This window comes from Pezoporus wallicus, unplaced genomic scaffold, assembly GCF_028554395.1.
Source record: "Pezoporus wallicus isolate ANWC-B61680 ecotype Strahan unplaced genomic scaffold, APGP_CSIRO_Pwel_v1 contig_8057, whole genome shotgun sequence".
In the NCBI taxonomy this organism is placed as follows: Eukaryota; Metazoa; Chordata; class Aves; order Psittaciformes; family Psittacidae; genus Pezoporus; species Pezoporus wallicus.
The window spans coordinates 1,484,727-1,504,725 of NW_026637044.1; the positions used below are offsets into that span (position 1 = coordinate 1,484,727).

Sequence of the window (19,999 nt, forward strand, 5' to 3'; positions counted from 1 at the left end):
AGAAGGCAGAGGAGGTGATAGATCAGGAGTGACTAGCAAACAACAGGAAAGGATGGAGCTGTATGAAACTTGACCACATGTCAAAGTTTCCCCATGGGCAGTGGAGGAGTTTGCGTACATTGTAACTGTTCTGCGCAGAAAGTGATGGGCTTATGTGTATTAATAGATTTAAAAAGGTCTTGCTGGAAAAAAACATACTTGTGAAATACAAATGTAACCTCAACACAACGATACTGATCTTGATGGCCTTCTGGGCCTCTTTCCATCTGCTGCATTTCTGCCTCCTAAATCGGTTTCCCAAGAACACAGTAAAAAAACCCTTTCTCCTTCTCTAAAACTATCCCTGTCATGGCTAAGTGAAAAATCTTGCTGTTTGTATTAAGATTCCTCAATGTACTATGAAACAAGAGGTATATTGTTTCTTTTCTGGACGGGCTCCTTGCTTGCATTGTCTAAATGCTTGCCCCCAGATAACCTCTTGACAGCTGGCTAGCAACAGTTTTATTAATAGGACTTATTTCAGGCTTAGTTATGTCTGATTTATCATGCACAGGGTTATGTCCTTGATTGAGATACTATGGCTTTATAAAAAATTCACTGAGATATGAAGCTGTGAATGACCTTAACAGCAGCACTAGTGGGTGCATGTATCCCTCCTGGTGTCTCTGGAAAAAAAACAGCTTAATGTCATGGTTCAGGCAAAGAGGACAGTAGCATTAGGGCTACAGCTGATACCACCAGTGGCCAGGTGATGATCCCCTCAAGCCAAGATTGCTAAAAGACCAAGAAAGCTGGCATCATACTTCCAGTTTGTTATAGAAAAATGCTTATTCAGATGTCTGGTGTCTTTAAAGAACACATGACATGGCCCACACAAGGGCAGGACACAAGTGGAAAGATATTAGCAGTCAGCATCATCAAACACTACTACTGTGAGCCGTGGTGCTGTGGATGCTTGGCACTCATAGCAGTGCCTTTGCTTTAAAACCTCAGTTGCCAGCAGGAAAAATGCCAGGGGAAAATCAATTGTTCTGAAGTACCAGTGTATTTAAAACAAACAAACAAGCAAGCAAACAAACAAACAAATAAACAAAACCACAAGTCTGCTTCGGAGGAACTGGAGAATGTAAAGCCATATAGGGGAAAGTAAATTCACTTTAAGACTGTGAATAGGTTTTGTAGCCTCCAGCTCTGGGTGATGATGGCTGCTTTGTTGACCAGGCTCAGTGAAGCCTGGGGTGATGCTGGTGTGTAGCACTGTAAGTGCCTGGTGCAGGAGTGGGCATCAGACATACCCCTGGAGGCATTCACTCCCTTGGATGCCTGTTACATTAAAGCAGCAGACAGAGGTGCCTCCAAGCATGGATATGGGTCACTGTGGGTACAATGCACTGAGACTCATTTGCCCACTGTTTGGTTTAGGCTGAACCTAACTTTACTGCTTGTCTTCTGAATCCCTCCTGTCTGGGGTCTCCAGAACAGTTCTCATGGACATCTCGACCCCCTTGCTCTTGGTACACAGAGATGACTCTGGTTTTGTAGGCTCACACCACTCTGAGGGAGATGGGAGGGAAAATAAAACCCCAGCCGTCTTCAGTCTAAATATAGCCTGGACTTTGTTCCATTTGTCTGCAATGATACCTTGTGGCTGGGCAAATAATGACTTGTCTCTTCTTACAACTCCATGGTGGTATGTGCTGAGAAGGGAGAAAATACCAGCAGCTGCCACCCCCGCATATCTGCAGCTTTCCTGAGAGGAAACTGTGCCTGGGTGGTAGGTCTGGTCAAACTGTCTGCCACTGTCTTGCCAGTTGTCATACATGGTGCTCCAGCTCTGGGTGATGTTTTTATAGGGCCATGATTAGAAGTGAGGCACACTCAGCCCTTCAGCTCAAACCTTCCTTTTGATCCAGCCACAGTCATTCTTTTTTTGCTCTGGCACAGTTTGTCCTGATCTGCAGTCTGCCAGAAGTCTAGCCTCAAGCTTTCCAAGTGGGAGTCATCAGATCAGAAAAGGACATCTACATCTCTGCTAGTTGCTCACATTCTTTTTATCATCGAGTCTTTCATCATCATCAGAGAACTGATTGGTCCACTGAGTGAAAAGGAGAGCATGACTAACCTTCTCCCCAACTATAGACTTAAACCAAGTCAAATCACACCCTACAAGTGCCTATTCCCTTCTGTTGGTATAAAGCACATGTGGGGTCATTGACACATCTGAATGTCTAATCTAAGTGTAGCTGACACGAATTCTTTCCCAAGAACAATCCACCACAGTGATTTAAATATGAGTTGCCAGCACCTCTGGCTGCATTTCACCCACATTGGCTATTGATGCCTGAATAAATTCAATATGTGACTACCTTCAGTCACATTCTCAAAGCTTGATATAATTAAACACATTGGGCATAAGGCTGCTGCTGACAATGCACCTGTATAAATGTATTCCCTGATGGGTATTTATTTATCATTCACTAAGGTATGTGGATTTGGGATAGGACCCAATCTAGATGACTGTAATCTTCATCAGGGACTGTAGTGATAGAACAAAGGGTAACTAGTTCGTACTTGAACAAGGGAAATTCAGTTTAGATATAAGGAAGAAGTTCCTTACTATGAGGGTGGTGAGGCACTGGTACAGGTTGCCCAAAGAAGTGATAAATGTTCCATCCCTCTTAGTGCTCAAGGCCAGGCTGGACAGAGCCTTGGGTGACATGGTTTAGTGTGAGGTGTCCCTGCCCATGACAGGGGGGTTGGAACTGGATGATCTTAAGGTACTTTCCAACCCAAACTATTCTATGATCCTACAGTTCATGAAATATATGTGTTTGTATCCCTCCATGTGTTAGAAAAGGGAAGAGCACTGCTATTCTTCTGGGGGCTCCTTTATTGCATTTGTTATATACTTTATTCCAGACAGCTTTCTAGATGTCACTTTGGTAGCTATTTTATTGATTTGATTTCATTCAAGGTAAATCATGACTGAGAATTGCAAACAAAGTGGTAATCCCCTGAATGAGCTAGTTCAGGTAAAAAGTGAACAGGGCAGACAGAAAAATAGTGGCCTGATTTTCTATAATTGCAGTATTAGTGTTGAGTCCTGCCTTCCAAGTCCACCAGATATTTTCTAGTTCTTCCTTGTCCTAAGCCAGAAGATGCTCAGAAACACTATGTTAGGGAGGGATAAGGAGATCACTGGTCAGAAATACGAGTTTTAGGCTGTTTGTATCAGAACTGTAGACCCTATGTGTCCTATGCGTGCTAGAGCTCCTCGTGCTGCTCAGGGTATCTGGAGACAGAGAAGTGCCTCGGAGCTGTTCACTGAACCCTGGGTGAAATGAAGAGATTGGTGTTGTCATGTTCTGCTATGACACAGACATCCTGGCTAGAGAGAGGAGAGTTACAGCAGCTCCATCCTTTAATATTATGAAAACCCCAAGCAGATGATGAAGGGATGAGTCATGGTGCATTTCACCTTGAAACAAGGAAATATGAAGTTTGAGGTTCTCACTAAGCCTTTTTTCCACTTGGATGCTTTGCTACCAAGGAACAAAACCTGACACTAAACAATGAAAGGTGGTCAGCTTCATATGGAAAATCTAACACAAAATGTGTGAGGTTGTACATATGTTGGGGAGGGGTATAAGTGGAAGGTGTCTCTGTCTGTGGCAAGGGTGGCAGAACTAGATGATCTTTAAGCTCCCTTTCAACCCAGACCATTCTACTATTCTATGAGTCTATTTCAGAGGAATGATTCCAAGGGCATCCATTCATGTACTGTTAGGTGTTTCCCAAGCGTATGCTTTGCACATATTCATTTATGTTTCATAGAATTATAGAATAGTTAGGGTTGGAAAGGACCTTAAGATCATCAAGTTCCAACCCCCCTGCCATGGGCAGGGACACCTCACACTAAACCATATCACCCAAAGTCTTGTCCAACCTGGTCTTGTACACTGCCAGGGGTGGTGCCAGTCAGGTGCAATACTGACTGTTGAAGCATTCACAACCTCCCTGGGCAACCCATTCCAGTGCCTCACCACCCTAACAGGAAAGAATTTCCTCATATCCAATCTATCCAATTTTGCATAGCAAAATATGGTTTCTCTTTATTTATGTATTCACCATAAGGGCAACCTGCCTGTCTTCTTGCACTGCAGGAATGTTCCCAACCTGTTTGTTTTGCAGAGGCAGGTTTAAATTCTGGTGTAAATTCACATTGCTGTCCTGTGCCTGTTCATGCAGAAGCTTGGACCTCACACTGGCATTAGTTTTCCTTGTTTTTCATTTGAGCTCAGCAGCAGCCTTTTGGCATCTTGTAGCATTTTTGAAGTCCACAGCCACTAGAGTGCTGTGCCAGGTAAAAATATGGAGCATGACAACCCCAAAACTTAGGGAACAGGTGGAAATATGAAGTGGTGAGAAAATGATATATATTGCAGAGTCAGAGCAAGGTCCAGAGAGTTGTCCAGTGTAGTACAGCAGTGGTTATTAGAGGGTACTTTTGGAAAAGGTACAAGATCTGGGGAAAACTTCCCCAGAACACTGTCCTAAACCTCACACAGACACTTCCTAAACTATGTATTTTAGTATACTCTGTACTGTACAGAAACATATTACTTTCCCCTGAAATGGTCCTGTGACTCTTTACACACGTGTAGACTGAACATCCACAGTATCCCATAACCAGCTTTCCACAGTTCAGCTATTAGAAAAAAAAAACAAACCACTTCCTTCACTTTCCTTTGAGCCTGATTTGCGCCAGCTTCACTTGATAGCCCTTAGTTCTTTTACTGGAAAAACTATGGATCCCCATTTGTCTACAGATAAAATCCTTTCAGGAAAGTACCCTGCTGCTACCATAACCATCTCTGGAGGGAGAGAGTGTGAGCAGTGGGGAATCACTTGGGATAAAGGAAAGAGACTACAGCAGGAACACAAGAGCAGCAGAAGAATAAAGGGCATCTGAAGGGCAGAGGCCCTAAAGATGGGGATGGTGAAGGTGGAGGAGGAAAACACAAGAATCTATAGGCTCTATAAAATTATTGTCTTGGCATTATAAGTAAGTCTCTTTCATGGACCTTAAAACCACCTAAAAACATATGACAAAGACTAAACCAGTTTTCTTGTTTGCTTCTGTTTTCTGGGTTTTATCTGGCTGTTATTCTTTGTTGTTTTTTTTTTTTTTTCAGGTTGAATTCACTGCTGATCAGATTGAAGGTGAGGAAGATGTGTTTCTCTTCTGCGCACAGTAAATATTGTTACTGGTACATGCTGGCAAGTGCTGGGGTGAACACAAGTGTGGTATTTGAGGTGCTTGGAGGAGGCTGTGCTTTAATTCATGACGTTGCTCATGCTCCTTCCCTCCTCTGTTGATTTGGTCAAGAGAAAAAGGGGAAGTCATGCACCGAGTAGGTACTTGTTAAAGTGCATATCAGCTCCACTTCCAGTGAGGAAAAAACAAAAAAGAACCACCCCCCCAAAAAAAAACACCTCAGTCCAAATATGCTCTTCGTTTTAAAAATCCCACTAGCAATATGTCAGTGCTTTCAAACGAAAGTCTCCCAACTCTGCTTTTGAGAACTTTTCCCTGTATTCAATCAGAATTTAATGTGTTACAGTTTAGGGACAGCTCTCCAGAAACCAGCCAATAATGGCAGCGATGGCGTTCTTTTTCTTTCAAAGCAAAACATCAGCATTTGTTTCTGAAACCTTTGTCCCAGCCCAAGAAAGTGATACTAAAACCTCATGCATGAAGTCCTGGGAAAGCTACCATTGCAGGTCTCCCCTTTTTACTCAACCACCAGCTTGCTTTTTACTTAAAGGATAATTGATAGATGGAGTCACAAATGTCTGGCATTTTGTTTTGGTCTTTAAACACTTGGCAGAACTTGGTAGAGACTATGAAAGATGGTATCAGAAAATGGGCTAATTAGAACAGATGAAAAAAACCCAACCATGAAATCCAGTCAGGCTGATTTAGAGAGGACAGATACAGAAGGAAGGATTTTCTGAACTGGAACCAAATGCCATAATATCTTAAAGACTGAGGCTTGGCTGCAGACTTCCAGCATTGCCTTGGGATTTTCAAGCACCCCCCTCCTCCCTCCATCTCCCCTTAATTGGTTTGGCTTAGTTTCTATTTGCTAACAACAGGTCAAAAGTAACTCATGGTTGGAGCCAACTATTAATTTCTGGGAGGCTGTACCTTTTCTAGTCCCAAAGTCATGGGAGAACCGTACAAGAGGCACAATGCTGAGCCACAAACCTCTGAACTATTCCAGCAGCACACAACAGTTGATCTCTCATCAGTTAATGTTTTGGGGACTGGATAAGACCCACCTAGTTTCTATGCCTTATTTTCTCTCTTCCCTGAGGATAACTAGCTCTAGAGGCTGCATCAGAAAATGGGAAAAGACTTATTCATAAAAAATGGGATGCTTGCCTGACTATCAGCCCTCTGGCATGGCTAGGAAATGACAAATCTGGAGAAAACTTAGGGCTGTCAAAAAAGATAACAAGCCTAGAGCAGATGCAGAGCATCTCTGGAAACAGAAAGTTGCATCTTCTTTTTAATTTTCTTCTTACAAATGACTTCTGGTCTAGCTGTACTCACTGCTTACACAGAGAGAAGCAGGGAGTTAAGGACTTGTGAAATAGGATGTCCTAGAAATTTTAGAGGGAAAGCCATGGGGCAGGAAGCAGATAACATCATCTGTGTGGGAAAGACTATGACACTTTCGTATCAGCTACCACAACATAGCAGAGTTATATTGTGTACTAGCACTGGGAAGAAACACTAAATCCACTCAGGGTTAATTACACAGTTGGTTCGTAGGTTCTGCCATGAGTTGGTGGAAGGAGTACCTAATGTCCTAAACATCACCTGGGGAACCGAGCAGAAAAGCACTGCTGATCAGTTAGCTCAATTCCTTCCCTCTGATTTCTTCTGTTTCTTTTTAATTTTTCCTTCACTTGTCCTTGGGAGGTAGAAAGTTCTTAGGTTCACAGATGATTAAGCAGACAGATTGATAGTGGTTAGATATATATTTACTCTTTGGAAGAGATTAGTTGCTTTAGGTGTAGAATTATATCTACTGCACAATCCACAGTTGTCCCTGGACTGTTCCTGGCACACTATGTTCTCTGTACTGGATTGCACAAGTCAAAACCCTGCCAAGAAGTGTACCACTGACTTAAGAAAGTGGACAGTCAGTATGCCAGTGCTTGAGACCATTTTATTTTGTGTTAAAACCACAGGTTAGAAAGCAAGCACCACTTGCCATGATTATAGCTGCAATACTGACTGTTGAAATCACTTGAGAGCTGGGACTTGTGAAAGGTCTGGAATATGTCCTTTTGATCTGTTTTCTCCTCATTCTTCTAGGTTTCAGTTGCACTTTTTTGTGTGTGTGTTCATTTTCTGCTCTGCGTTGCACTGTTAATTTTGTCAAATTTCTTCTTTCATTAAGTTGTCTGGAGGTCAAGGTCACCTCTCATGCCTTTATAAGTGGGGATATTTAAATATAAACCTGTAATGTATAATAATCACCACTTTCTCTCACTGTTGACCAGATGAGGACCTAGGTTCCTCAGTGAGATGAAATATTTCCTGATTTGTCAGGTGAAACTAGATCAGTAAGAAGTCTATCCTGTATGATAGGTATTACTGGCTGTCAGTATGTCATGACTGACACAACTGGTTTTCTGGCAGTCCATTCTGAATTGAGGTGGTGGAGAAGAAACAGACAATGAAGCATCTCAAGGTGTTTTCCAGCCCTGTCTTGTAGGGTACCCAGAACCTATTCCTTTTCCTGAGAAAAAAACTTTGTTGCTTCAGACTTATTTTCCTGCAAGGATTCATTTTTATGTTAGCCTCCAAAATGTTACTCTCAGAGGAAGAATGGTCTGTGGGTAAAGCCATGAGTAACACAGCCATCTTTATACATCTTTATGCCTCAGCTGCCAATGATATTCGCTGGTTGTGGCAATGTGTATATATGAAACTGTATTTCTGGCCTTTTTAGCCCCTAAGTTACTGAAAAATGAAGAATATGAACTATTCAAGATGAGAAGCTAGGTAGCAATTAGGCATATGAAAATATACACTGTTCCTGACAGTGGTTTATTAGCTAGCAGAAGGTCAAAGGAGACCGTAGCCAGGCTGGTTTCATTGCTTTGATGGAAACTTGCATTAAGCCAGCAAATCCAAAATGCAAATAATAATAATGAAAAAAAATAGGCTGCTTTTGTATATTGACAAAATGGGGTGTCCAAACACACAGGCCAATATTCTGGTGGGAGGCTTTACACCTGATTTTAAAAGAAAAAAGAATGAATTGTGAACCTTCAGAGGGTGCTCAGGCAATAGGAAAGTGGCAGGCAGATGAGTAGCTCAGGGAGGTAGCTGTATTTCTCACCCATCTGAGCTGCTGAGACCTCCAGGAAAGGACAGAGCTGGGGGTGGGTTTTTTGCCCCCTTCCACTGCAGCAAGGAACCCATGAAAATCCGCTATTGCCCTCTGCTGGAATGAGGGCTGCCAATGGGACCTGGGCTCCGGCACTGGTGCCAAGGAGGCAAAGATCCAGGAGAGAGAGAGGCAGGGAGAGTGAAAGAGAGCAAAGAGGAAGACTAAAAGAAAAAAAAAAAAAGGTGAGCTTTGATTTGTCCGAAATGACAAAAGGCATCATCATTTGAAAGTGTTGGATGAAGAAATGATGAGTAAGATATGAGTGCAATGATAAAAATGAAAAGGGAGGGAGAAAGAAGGGGAGGCAAACCCAACAACACTAGAAGAAGGAAGGAGAGAGAAATGAGCAAAGAAGAAAAAAAGAAAAAAGAGAGGTGGAATAATGAGGAGGAGAAGGAATTGAGAAGGGAAAGAGAGAAAATCTGGGATGCAGAATGTATGGCTGAATGGTTGAATGTCAAGAGATAGGGAATAAAATTCCTCACTGCATTTGGATAGTGGGAAGGAAACATACAGAAGAGTAACAGCAGGACAAAAGGCAGATTCAGAGATTCACAGCTTTAAAGTCAAAAGGTATCTATGATCACCTATAGACCATGCACTATGCAGTGTTTTCAGTGAACGATAACAGCCTATTACTGTTGCTTGCACCCTGAGATGCTCCTTGGTCTCTGCAATTCACCTGCAACTCCAGCAGTGAGACCTGATCCTGAGCAGTCAGTGTGTCTGGGGAATCCAGGCTTTCCATATACTTCCACCCTTGCCCAACTGTTTCTTGTGTGATTATTCCAACAGGTTATCATGGCATATCTTGTTACCTGCTAAGAGAGGTACTCCTTTATCTCAATAGGCTGTGCCAGTGCTCTCTAAGTGTATAATGCTGAATAAAATATCCAGTTAGCTAACGAGCAGAACTGCTATTGAATTCTATGCCATCCTGACTGCTTCTGACGAGCTAGGAAGCTCTCAAGGCCAACCATTTCTGTAAGGTTTTCTGCACTTCTTGATGTTAGCTGAGATGGAAATACCATAAGAAGAGCATTTGAAACCTCTGATTCCATTCCCTGATTGAACCAGAAAATGCAGGGGAGGAGGAACACAAACATTGCAGATAGCAGCAAAAACAAAGCTCATCAAATTTGTTCCCAAACTGCAAAATAAAAGGGTCAGACAGAGTTAGCTAGGGGGAAAGTCTAGGCTCACTTTGACTTAATCTGTGGGAACATGGCATGCATTTCTTTTTATCTTTCTGTCTTCCAGAATTTAAGGAAGCATTCTCACTCTTTGACCGGACTCCTAAATCTGAGATGAAAATCACATACGCACAATGCGGAGATGTCTTGAGAGCTTTGGGGCAGAATCCCACCCAGGCTGAGGTCTTGAAAGTGCTTGGCAGGCCCAAACCGGAAGGTTGGTGTCCTCCTCTGTTTGTTTCAAAAAGATCACTCCAAGAATTTTGTGAAGCAGATGAAATATCCATTTTTCTGATGGAAAGATTGTGAAATAACAAAGGGTTTGGAACAGCCTCTGCAAATCACCAGCAGAAAAGTAAACGAGGAAATGTAATCTTGCAGTTAATATCATCTCAAATGTAGAAGAATGAATTAATGGTCCCTTGTGTCAATGTGTTTCTGCCTTTTAAAATTGCTTTGATGGCAGGCATTCATGTGTGTTTACTAAAAATGCAGACATTTTGAAGACATATAAAAAAAAAAAAGAGGGATAGACTGATTGTGAGGGCACAGCTTGCTCTTCAAAAATATGCATTAGAAGGTCTGTAATGATGGTAGCAATATCTCCGTTCAACATTGACCATACACTGGATAATTCTTCAGAGCAAAGAAAATCTCTCAAACCATATCTACATTTAAGCATTTTGTAAATTACTTCTCTGTCCTTTCCTTCCACTGGGGTGGAATTGTCAATTAAGCCCTCATTCAACAATTGTGATATGTTGGGGTACGTCAGTGAAACAGTGGAAGGTAAGTATTTCTCTCTCCGCCAGACCTCTTTCCTACTCTATCCACTCTTCCATCTCTACTTAATACACTTCTATGCTCTTCTCTTTAGCTGGTGTTTATTCCCATAGTTCTTCTACCCTCATGACTTACCCATGGTAAATGCCCCATGGATAGTCTTTAACTCTCCCAGAATCCTCATTTCCACCTGTGTCTTTGTAGACATGAACTCCAAGATGATTGACTTTGAGACCTTCTTGCCCATGCTCCAGCATATTGCTAAGACGAAAGACACAGGCACCTATGAGGATTTTGTGGAGGGTCTGCGTGTGTTCGACAAGGAGGGAAATGGAACAGTAATGGGAGCTGAACTCCGCCATGTCTTGGCTACACTGGGTAAGGTGAACCTTTCCTTATGCAGTTTCATCACTGAGGTTTTTCCCCTACAGCTTGTATTGTTATGGGCAACCTCTATGGAAAGAAACGATTGAACAAGATTTCAAATTTTGCACTGTCTTCAGTATAAAGACTAAGAAAATGTTCTTTAATAATGAAGATAAATATCACTGACCTACTGTTCAAGGAAGCCTTTTGCTTGCTTTCTTGCTTCCTTTGTGTTATTTTCCAATAAATATTATATTTCTATCACCATAAAACTATCCAAACATTGGAATGCTATTCAATATTTTTCTGCACCTTCAATAAAAGTTTTAAGATGATGCATTTTTTTATCAGTCATCTGTTTAACAGAAGTGTCTTTGAAATTGAAAGTCCCTGTTTTTAAAGAAGGGATCAATATCTGTCCTCTCAAATTTTTACTTCAGAAGCTCTGATTTCACAGAGTACTGACAAGAGAATGAGTGCAGGGCAGAAAATTTTGCTGTAACTTAATGACAGGTTTCCATTTGGATTAGAAGGCACTGACATGCTGTCATCTGAATCCAGTAAGCATTTCTCAAAATCAGCTTTTTCACTAGTGTTTGTCCACTATTTTTTAAAAAAGGGATGATCCTTTACAAAAGAGATTTGATTTAGACAAAAGTATTCCATTGTGACCTGGTATATCAATTCAAGAAAGCTAAAGCTTTTAGGCCTGGGGGTTTTAATTCAATGACACATCAATGTTTATTAGTGGCACAGGGAATAAGAAAAGAAAGCAATGCTATTTTCCTTTTTATTGCTGGTGATATCAAATCAGTTTGGGGACCAAATTCAGTGGTGACACCCCCCCACCAGGGTCAGGATTGATGCCCTGTCTAAACTTAGTTGGGACAAAAAAAAAAAAACGGTATGGGCAGTATTACAAGTTTCACAATACTGCAAGAAATACTTTTCTACTTTTCTATTTCCAGTAACACAGCAATGTCTGATATTCACCATTAAGAAGTATTTCTATCTTAAGAATTAACGGTTCTCTTTTGGGTGGCATCTCTAATACTTACCAAATCCTAGGCAAAGCCAAATATTCTGTAAATTAGCATTCTTCTTTGTTTAAGTAAAAAAAAAATAATAAAAAAAAATTGAACATTCATAGATTCACATCAGCTAAGGACTTGTTTCTGTGTGCCAGAAGTCAGTGATGGAAAAAGGAGAACAACATGGATAACAGAGTGTACCCAATGCATTTTGTTTTATTTTATTTTATTTTATTTTATTTTATTTGTTTAGTTTTTACTTTATTTTATTTCATTTTTTCATTTCATTATTTGAATTTCTGTGATTTCAGCAGAAATCACCCTCAGATTTCTCATTTACTTTTCTGGAACTCATTTGAGTTCATCCTAAAATTAGTGCCTAATATCAGAATAAGGGGATGGATTGGGTTAATCTCTGCTTAACCAAAATAAAACCTTACAGATGAATTGGCTCCTGACATTCAGAGAATGAAACTAAATGGAAAGAATCACTGATCCAATTCAGAGATCCTAAATTAGATCTTAGAATCTTCCTGAAACTCAAACTCAGAGGCAAACTAGATCCTGACTCTACTGAAAGGTTTTTTTAATGAAGGCTTGGTTAAAATGTGACTAAAGCCTTCAAGGTTTGGCACTTAGAGAAAGCTTATTCTTAGAAGACTGAGTATGTAAACCTGATAACATGTGGGTTTCCATATTTATTCTGTCTCTCTGGGTTTCAGATCAAATTTTCTCAGTTTGCAAGGACAAAAGTAGCTTTCCCAGCAGTCAGCACCACAAATTAAGAGAAGAGAAAATCACCCTCTTTTCTCTCACTCTCTTTTTTGTTCTTCGGTTCTTTGAAGTATGCATCATAAATACTTAAAAAAAGGGCCCAGGTGCTGAACAGGCTTTTTGCTTTCCACCAGGTGAGAGGTTGACTGAAGAGGAAGTTGATAAGCTTATGGCTGGTCAGGAAGATGCCAATGGCTGTATCAACTATGAAGGTAAGTATAACCTCTTCAGACTGGGCAATGATCATGTGCTTGAAGGCTTTGCTGCAAATATGAGAAAGTTTAAATCTGTGGAAGATCTAAAGCAGGATATGTGCTTTTCCATATTTTAGACCAACTTAGATTCTATAATTCAGCTGGTACACCTGATCTGTTGAAGATTACTTGTGTTTTCCATAGCTGAATGGCCATGGCCCCTTCGGAAAGTGGGGCTGTGTATTCTTATTTTGCTTGCTTTTATAAAAAAAACAAAAAAAAACAACAACAAACAAACCCCAAACCATTATTTTTTTTTTTACCTTGTCCACAGTTCCTTGCTCTCTCAAAAAACAAACAAATGAAAAACCCCACATCCCTTTAGAGACTTCCTTTCCTTACAGAAAAAGCACTGAATTTTCCATCAAAAACTCAGCAAAAAATTTCATCCTTATCATCCTCTTTTGGGTGCTAATCCTAAAAGATTTCTCAAAGACTTTCCATTTTATTTCATTGCTATTTTAGAAAGCCAGAATAAAGTCATGAGTACATGCACCATAGCTCTTTTCTGCATCTTGCAAGCCCACATGCTCAGGCTGTTTATAAAAAGACAATATTCTAGTAGGAATCATGAACACGCACTTCTGTATACAGCTGAGCCCTTCTTAAGGTTGACTAGTGAGTGACCACTGCATTGTTTTTGTGATTTAGCTGGTCATATTCACTGAGCTTTTTATGAATATTTGGGTTGGTAGTCTCCTTCTACTCACAAATACCAGTGATCCAAGTTCAGGGAAACATTTCTTACAAGTACTTTATGGGTTTGAAATCTATGGATTTAGCCAACCCAAATGACTTATGAATTCATGGTGAATTCAGAGATATTCATAGCCTGGGGGAATTACTGGGAAAGAAAAAAAAAAATCCTTACTATAGGATGTATTTTTCCTTTTCCTTTTGAATTTAAAAATTGTATACAATGAACGCTTTTTTTTAAAATGGAGAAAAATGGAACCCAAAACTTTTTGAAACAAAAGCTTGATTCAATTTTGAAATACTTGGTAAACCTGAGTTCACTGGAGAGAGATAGTCATGATACCTGACTTGGTGAGCTTCTGTGCATACTGGAATTTCACACCAGAGGAAACTTTATTGCGCCCTGACTTAGTACAAATGTGCTAAAGTCTTGAAAGCCTTTCAAGATAAGGACCCAGGGTTTCTCATTGCTGTATGCTTTGGAAAGCCAGTTCCATATGGCAGCCAGGGGTAAGGGATTAAGCAAGGTATGGATTAACTGATGTGCACACTCATTTCCCCTGGCTACCGAGACTGTTGGCTACACTGCACTGACCATGTTACCTTAAGGACTTACAAAGCGTTTAGCACCCAGCATTTGGAATCTTATTTACAAAGTGCTGTGGTTCTCATTGCATCAGAGGAAACAAAAAGTGTGAATTTAAATAACAATCAAACCAAGATACCCAATAATTTATTGAGTTCAACAAAAGTGATTGATAAATGACCCTTCTCTTTCTCGTTTCCAGCTTTTGTGAAGCATATCATGGCTAATTGAACACCAGGTGAGTCTTTTCTATTCTTCTTGCATAGCTTATTATTTTGGGTTTGGCATCTCAAATAGGTTTGAAGAATGTGTAAGTGATTAATCAAAGACAGTGAATATTTTCAGCATGTTGTACAAGGAGGTAGGACAAGAATGAGTGAAATGTTATCCTCATCCTATCAAGTGCACAGAAATCGGTGACCTTTCTGCAATTGTCTGGTAAATCTGGATGCCTTTATTTTAGAAGTCCAACATATTATATTCTGAAAGGATTTGATTTCCAAAGAACAAACTGATCATTCCCTTATGGTTGACTGCAAACTTCAAAGGATGCATATTTTTCATGTCCACTTACAAATCTCTTACATCTCTTACGAATTTCTAGAAGCTCTTACACTTCTAGAAATGAAGGAGGTAGAACTGAGCTGACTAGAGAATGAATGGGCAAAAACTGTGAGGAAAAACAGGTAAGAAGGAGTAAAGCATGTTTATTCACTGAACCTGCACTTACTTGCCTTCCATAAATCTGGCTCCCAATATATTCCGGCAAATAGGTTGGTTTTCCAGGAAAAGGCATGAGCTTTGCCCAGCACATCTTCTGGCATTATTCAGTGGTGTTCTCCAAACCACAGTACCATTAAGGTTATCTCTGTCTTGCCATTGCAAATGAGCTGAATTTTATTTCCAGTATTTACTAGTTATTGCTTATTTTTGTATTCCTGGAAAAGGTGCCTGCTCTTTAGAGCTGGCATTCACCATTATTTATCTCTGCTCATCTACTGCGGAAGGGCTGACCTGAGAATTAACCAACTCCATCTATTTTGCAAAGTATCTGATAAATAGGGAAAAGCAGTGGCTTCTTTCCAATTTGTTCTGGTTGGTTTGGGTTTTGTTTGCTTGTGGGTTTCTTTTGTTTTGTTTTCTTCTGTTTTTTTTTTAATTTTTTTACTATGTCCTCACCAGGCCTAGCTTTGTTTTTCTTTTGCAGCTGACATTATCACAGCCCACCAAGACTTTTTTGTTGTGTGGTGGCTTTTATTATGTTCAGTGGCATCCCAGGGAGGGAGTTAAGTTGAAGTCACATCCAGGTTTTGGGGACTTTTGTTCCCAGACATAATTGAACAAAATGTAAACTGGCTAAAAAAAGATGAGTTTCTTTTCTTATTATTGATCCGTTTTTTTAAAGGCATTTATTTTCTCTGAACATATGCTCAGCTTTCCAACACTGGCTCCCAGTTTTCCATTCCAAAGATCTGGATTGGCCCACAGCCACAGTGGGTAATCCCACAGCTACCATGATTCTTATTTGTTGTTTAGAGATGTTTTCAATCTTTAATCCTATCCTAAACCCACTGCCACTGAAAATTCCCATTGTGGTACCAAAAGTCCTTGTCACCTGAAGCAACATCAGCCACCAAAGAAAACAAGTGAGCAGTGGTAAGCTGAAGAGCTGGCAGAGGGCTGGGAGCTGCAGCAGATGGGGCAGGAAGAGTTTCTTTGATTATAGTGCTTTGGAAAGAGAGCTGAGAAGTCCTGACACACAGAGAACCAGTGTGCCATTGATTTGCCAATGAGCCATGATGGGCATCATTCAATAGTGACATCTTTCACTCCCTGCTGTGCTGCTGTTGGCATGTTAAAGAAAAGACAAATTAAGTCTTTACCCTTGAAAGGGTGATGGCCCTTTGCCATAGAGCATATAACAAACAAATCCTAAAACACTGGATTTTAACTCAGTGGGAATCTGGATTTGAGTCCAAAAATAAAGTAGTGGCTCGTGTTTCTTGGCCATTCCTATATGCTCAAGGAAAGCTAGAGCTGTATCCCAGTGTAAGAACCGGACTGTGTCTTTTCATTTCTAAGAACAATTAATGTTATTACTCTGTATTGGCTTTTCATATATACAGCCTCTCCACTGGCTTGTCCCCAGGTGCTATGTACTAGTTCTCATACAGAGTAACCAATTACATCTTCAATTAGCGACTGTTCCACTGTTTCTGCAGACCTCCCAGGACAAGTGCTCTGCAGGATTATAGCCAGCTAGTCTTCCTTTCCAGTAGACATTGCTGCAGAAAACACTCCCAGATTGGCTACATATCTACTCCTTACACTACTCAGCAGGAAAGACATGGGAAGCAGGACACATTAAGCTTTCTCACATAGCTAAAAAGCACTCTACCGTACTTGTGATCCAATAACCACTGCACTGTGAAGCAGGGCTGTGAGATATGTGCAGTGGACTACATGGAACCCCTGTGAAAGCAATGCACACAACTGTCTCCCTGCTATGTGACTGAATGTGTGATGAGCAGAGTCAAGCTTATCTCACGGCTTGTCTCTTGAGTGCATATCCGTTAATAAGATCAAATAACCAAAAATGTTGGAAAAGAGAATCTCTGGGAGCAAGTTGGATATTGTCAGAATTGTTCAGATGCTTCCTTAATGCAAACCTTGTGTTACAATACTACCTTATTTAGCTTTAATCATACAATCATCTTAAGTAGTAGAGTAGTACTGTTGGAAGGACAGTCGATAACTGTTACACTATCGACTATTTACAGAGGCTCAATTTGATATCCCATATGTAGGTTCATGGTTTGTCTGAGATGCTCCAGGTGTGTCATATATCCATGGCCTCACAGATGGGACGCAGAGCCAATGGCAGACTAGTGCTTTCTGGCGGCTGGCAGCCAGGCAGAGTACTCTAGTAAAACTCGGGTGTCTTTAGGTGTTGAGGAGTGGGGAAGTGAATTGAGTCCTGTGGCTTGAAATCATGTGACTAGGTAAAGTCCTAGAATATGCCATCAGTGTTTGACTGGCTGACATAGTCTTCCTTGGCTCAAATCAGATTAATATGCCTACAAGTATGCTTATGAAAGCAGGGTATCTATGTTTCCAGACCTAAAGGAGGTCCAGTTAGATGCAACATTCAGAGTGATTCACTTCATCCAATTAGTCCAACTGCCAATGCTGAGAAGGATAAATCTCACATGAACATTATGTCATATTTACCATTTGTATGGGAATGTTCTGCTTGCCTTGGGGCTCTCAAATTGCATCAGAGGCTTATTGTTCAGCAACTGAATCCTGCCTGAAATCTAAACACTATCTAAGAGAAATCTCTGTGCTCAAATGTTGCTGATGGAAGACTGACTAAAGATAATAGAGGGATAACAGAAGTGGGAGAAACTATCCAATAGCAAAGAAACTGGACTGTTTTTCTGGAAAGATGATTCTTTACCCTGACATAGCTATGCTGTCTCTCCAGATCATTGCTTCCCATGTTTGGTCCGTCATTTACACATTGAGTGTAAGATTCTGGGGTTGAATCTTACACTCCCAGCATATCCAATGTGACTAAGGATATTCTGTCACATTGTGTGATTGCTCTTTGATATCAGTTGGCATCTACCTAGTGCAGAGACACTTAGCTGCAGGCCTTGCTGCCAATAAGCTGACTACAGATGCATGAGGACAACAGAGGCTGATTCCTGGTGGCATTGTTTGTTTCTTCTCTCTTCCTCTAATGCTTAAAAATAACTCTTTTTAGGACAAGACAGGAACCGAGAAACCCAGATGCTGGCCTTGGATTTCAGTGTAATGGAATGTCTTCTCATTTTTTCAGTCTGGATTCTCATTACAGAGCTACAAAATATGCTGTTCCTAAAGTTATTTGGATAAATGTTTTTTTGTTTGTTTTGCCTTGTTTCTTCATGGGAAAAGGGTGGCCTCTGTGGAGATTCAATAAACTTAAGAAACTGAAAAGACTGGAATTTGAACTCTGAATACCTGGGCATTGTAATTTCTTTCTGATAGAAGACTAACAGCAATAGAAAACTGTTAAGAAAGAGGAGAAAAAAAGAGCAATTTTTTTCATGACTAAATATATAATAAGAAAAAGAATTAGTCATTTAACCATATCCCTCCACTCTTCCTCCAAAAATAAAGGGGCTTTCACTTTTGTCTTTTATTTGTTAAAAAAAAATGCTGAGTGTAAGGGAGAAAAGAAACTAAACCAGTTGTATGAATCTCATGTATACAAGGAAACTCTTAAACTTTACAATTACAATAAAAGTAGAATTCATAGCAATCGGCAATGAATACAACCTTGTTCACATGTTTCTCAGCTTTGGAAGATACCACAGCAAAACAGAAGTGTATACCATGTTTCCTAAAATGCGCCTCTTCTCCACAAGGATTACTTCGCATTCCAACAGTCTGACCTATGAAACAAGTAAAAAGTCTGGAAATTGTTCTAATATAGGTATCTTGGTCCTATAGCTTTCTCAGTGAAACGTGATTCTTTGTCACTTGATTTCATCATTGTTTCTGTGTCTGTGTGAGGGAAGGGGAAATGGGAAATAAATGCTTTTGGAAAAAAAAATCAGTAGCGGAAAAGGAGAGTTGAGAAGAGTGAAAAAGCACACAAATTAAGCTGGCTCATTTTCTGGGGAATAATAAATTTAAAAGTAAAAATAAAAAAATATATATCCTTTGGGGTGGAAAAAGGAGAAGCTATAGGCTAGTAGAGCTTGTTAGGAAATACCAAAAACTCTGAATATGTAACACCAGCAACAGGTATTGTTAAAACAGGCAACTTGGAAACTTAGTGGAGAAAAGATAATCGGTGGAACACTGGAATACAAGGACACAAACTGCAAAGCAATGACTGAAGAGGTCATCCTCACAGAGAAGAATGTTATGAATGAGAGAACACAAACTGTCAAATTACATGAATATATGCACTGTAACAACATGTAGCCTTGAATAGCCACAATAAAAAAATCAGCAGTTAGAGAGCTAACTGCAGAATTAAGCTGATGGCAATAATAATAAAATGCTAAAAGCAATTTAAAAGCTAGTGCAAAGGGAGGATTAGAAAGATGCTGATAATGACCAGAATGTTTTGTACCCAGCCTGGGTTAACTGTACACAAAGCTGAAAGTAAGTGGCAAAAAAAAAGTCACCATGAATCACTGGTTTTGGATGAAACACCTCTGAAACATTAGTCCTAAATGGAACCGTCCATTGAACAGGCCATTGATAAGGCCATGGGATTAGCAACTAGGTCTGCTCCAGTGTACACCAGAAATGTGTGACCAAGGTTTGGTGGGGTCAAGGTTGGTTGGTCTAATGGAAGGTGTCACTGGCCATATCAGGGGGTTGGAACTGGATGAGCTTTAAGGTCCCTTCCAACCCAAACCAGTCTGCGCTTCTCTGAAATAGTCACCAGTGATCTGTTTCCTCATCAGAGCAGCTTTTGTGGGTATCCACTTCCTTTCTCAATGGTGGCTAATGTGATTTCTTAGGGCCTAGTTTGCTATGGAGCAAAAACCATTTCATAGGCATCTTGCTTTCACTGTCTTGTAAATAGATATTTAGGCCCCAGTGATAATTTAATATTGTTTTGAATCAAAGATGTAGTAGGCAAACGCAACTCTTTCTCCTTTTCCTGCTGGTGCAAAGAACCACTTGGGAATGTCTCCTGTCTTCTACACTGTTGTTACAAAGACATCTCTAGTTTAAAGAACCTTGAGTTCTAGGGCTCATACAGCTGAGAAGTACTGTGAGGGCTTACTACAGAAACACTTTGCTAGCACGTATGATCTGATTACCTTTTTCT

At 40.4% G+C, this 19,999-nt stretch overlaps 1 protein-coding gene across 1 annotated transcript in view; it reads left to right on the forward strand.

The window, feature by feature from the left end:
• The window catches only part of MYL3 (myosin light chain 3), a 36,625-nt gene extending 18,470 nt beyond the window's left edge, over positions 1-18,155 (forward strand). Inside the window, exons 2-7 of the mRNA XM_057402870.1 lie at positions 5,196-5,223; positions 9,735-9,884; positions 10,655-10,828; positions 12,756-12,833; positions 14,360-14,395; positions 17,927-18,155. Coding sequence (XP_057258853.1) covers positions 5,196-5,223; positions 9,735-9,884; positions 10,655-10,828; positions 12,756-12,833; positions 14,360-14,388 — 459 coding nt within the window. The 3' untranslated portion in view covers positions 14,389-14,395; positions 17,927-18,155. The remainder of the gene's footprint in view (positions 1-5,195; positions 5,224-9,734; positions 9,885-10,654; positions 10,829-12,755; positions 12,834-14,359; positions 14,396-17,926) is intronic.
• The last annotated feature ends 1,844 nt before the right edge of the window (positions 18,156-19,999 follow it).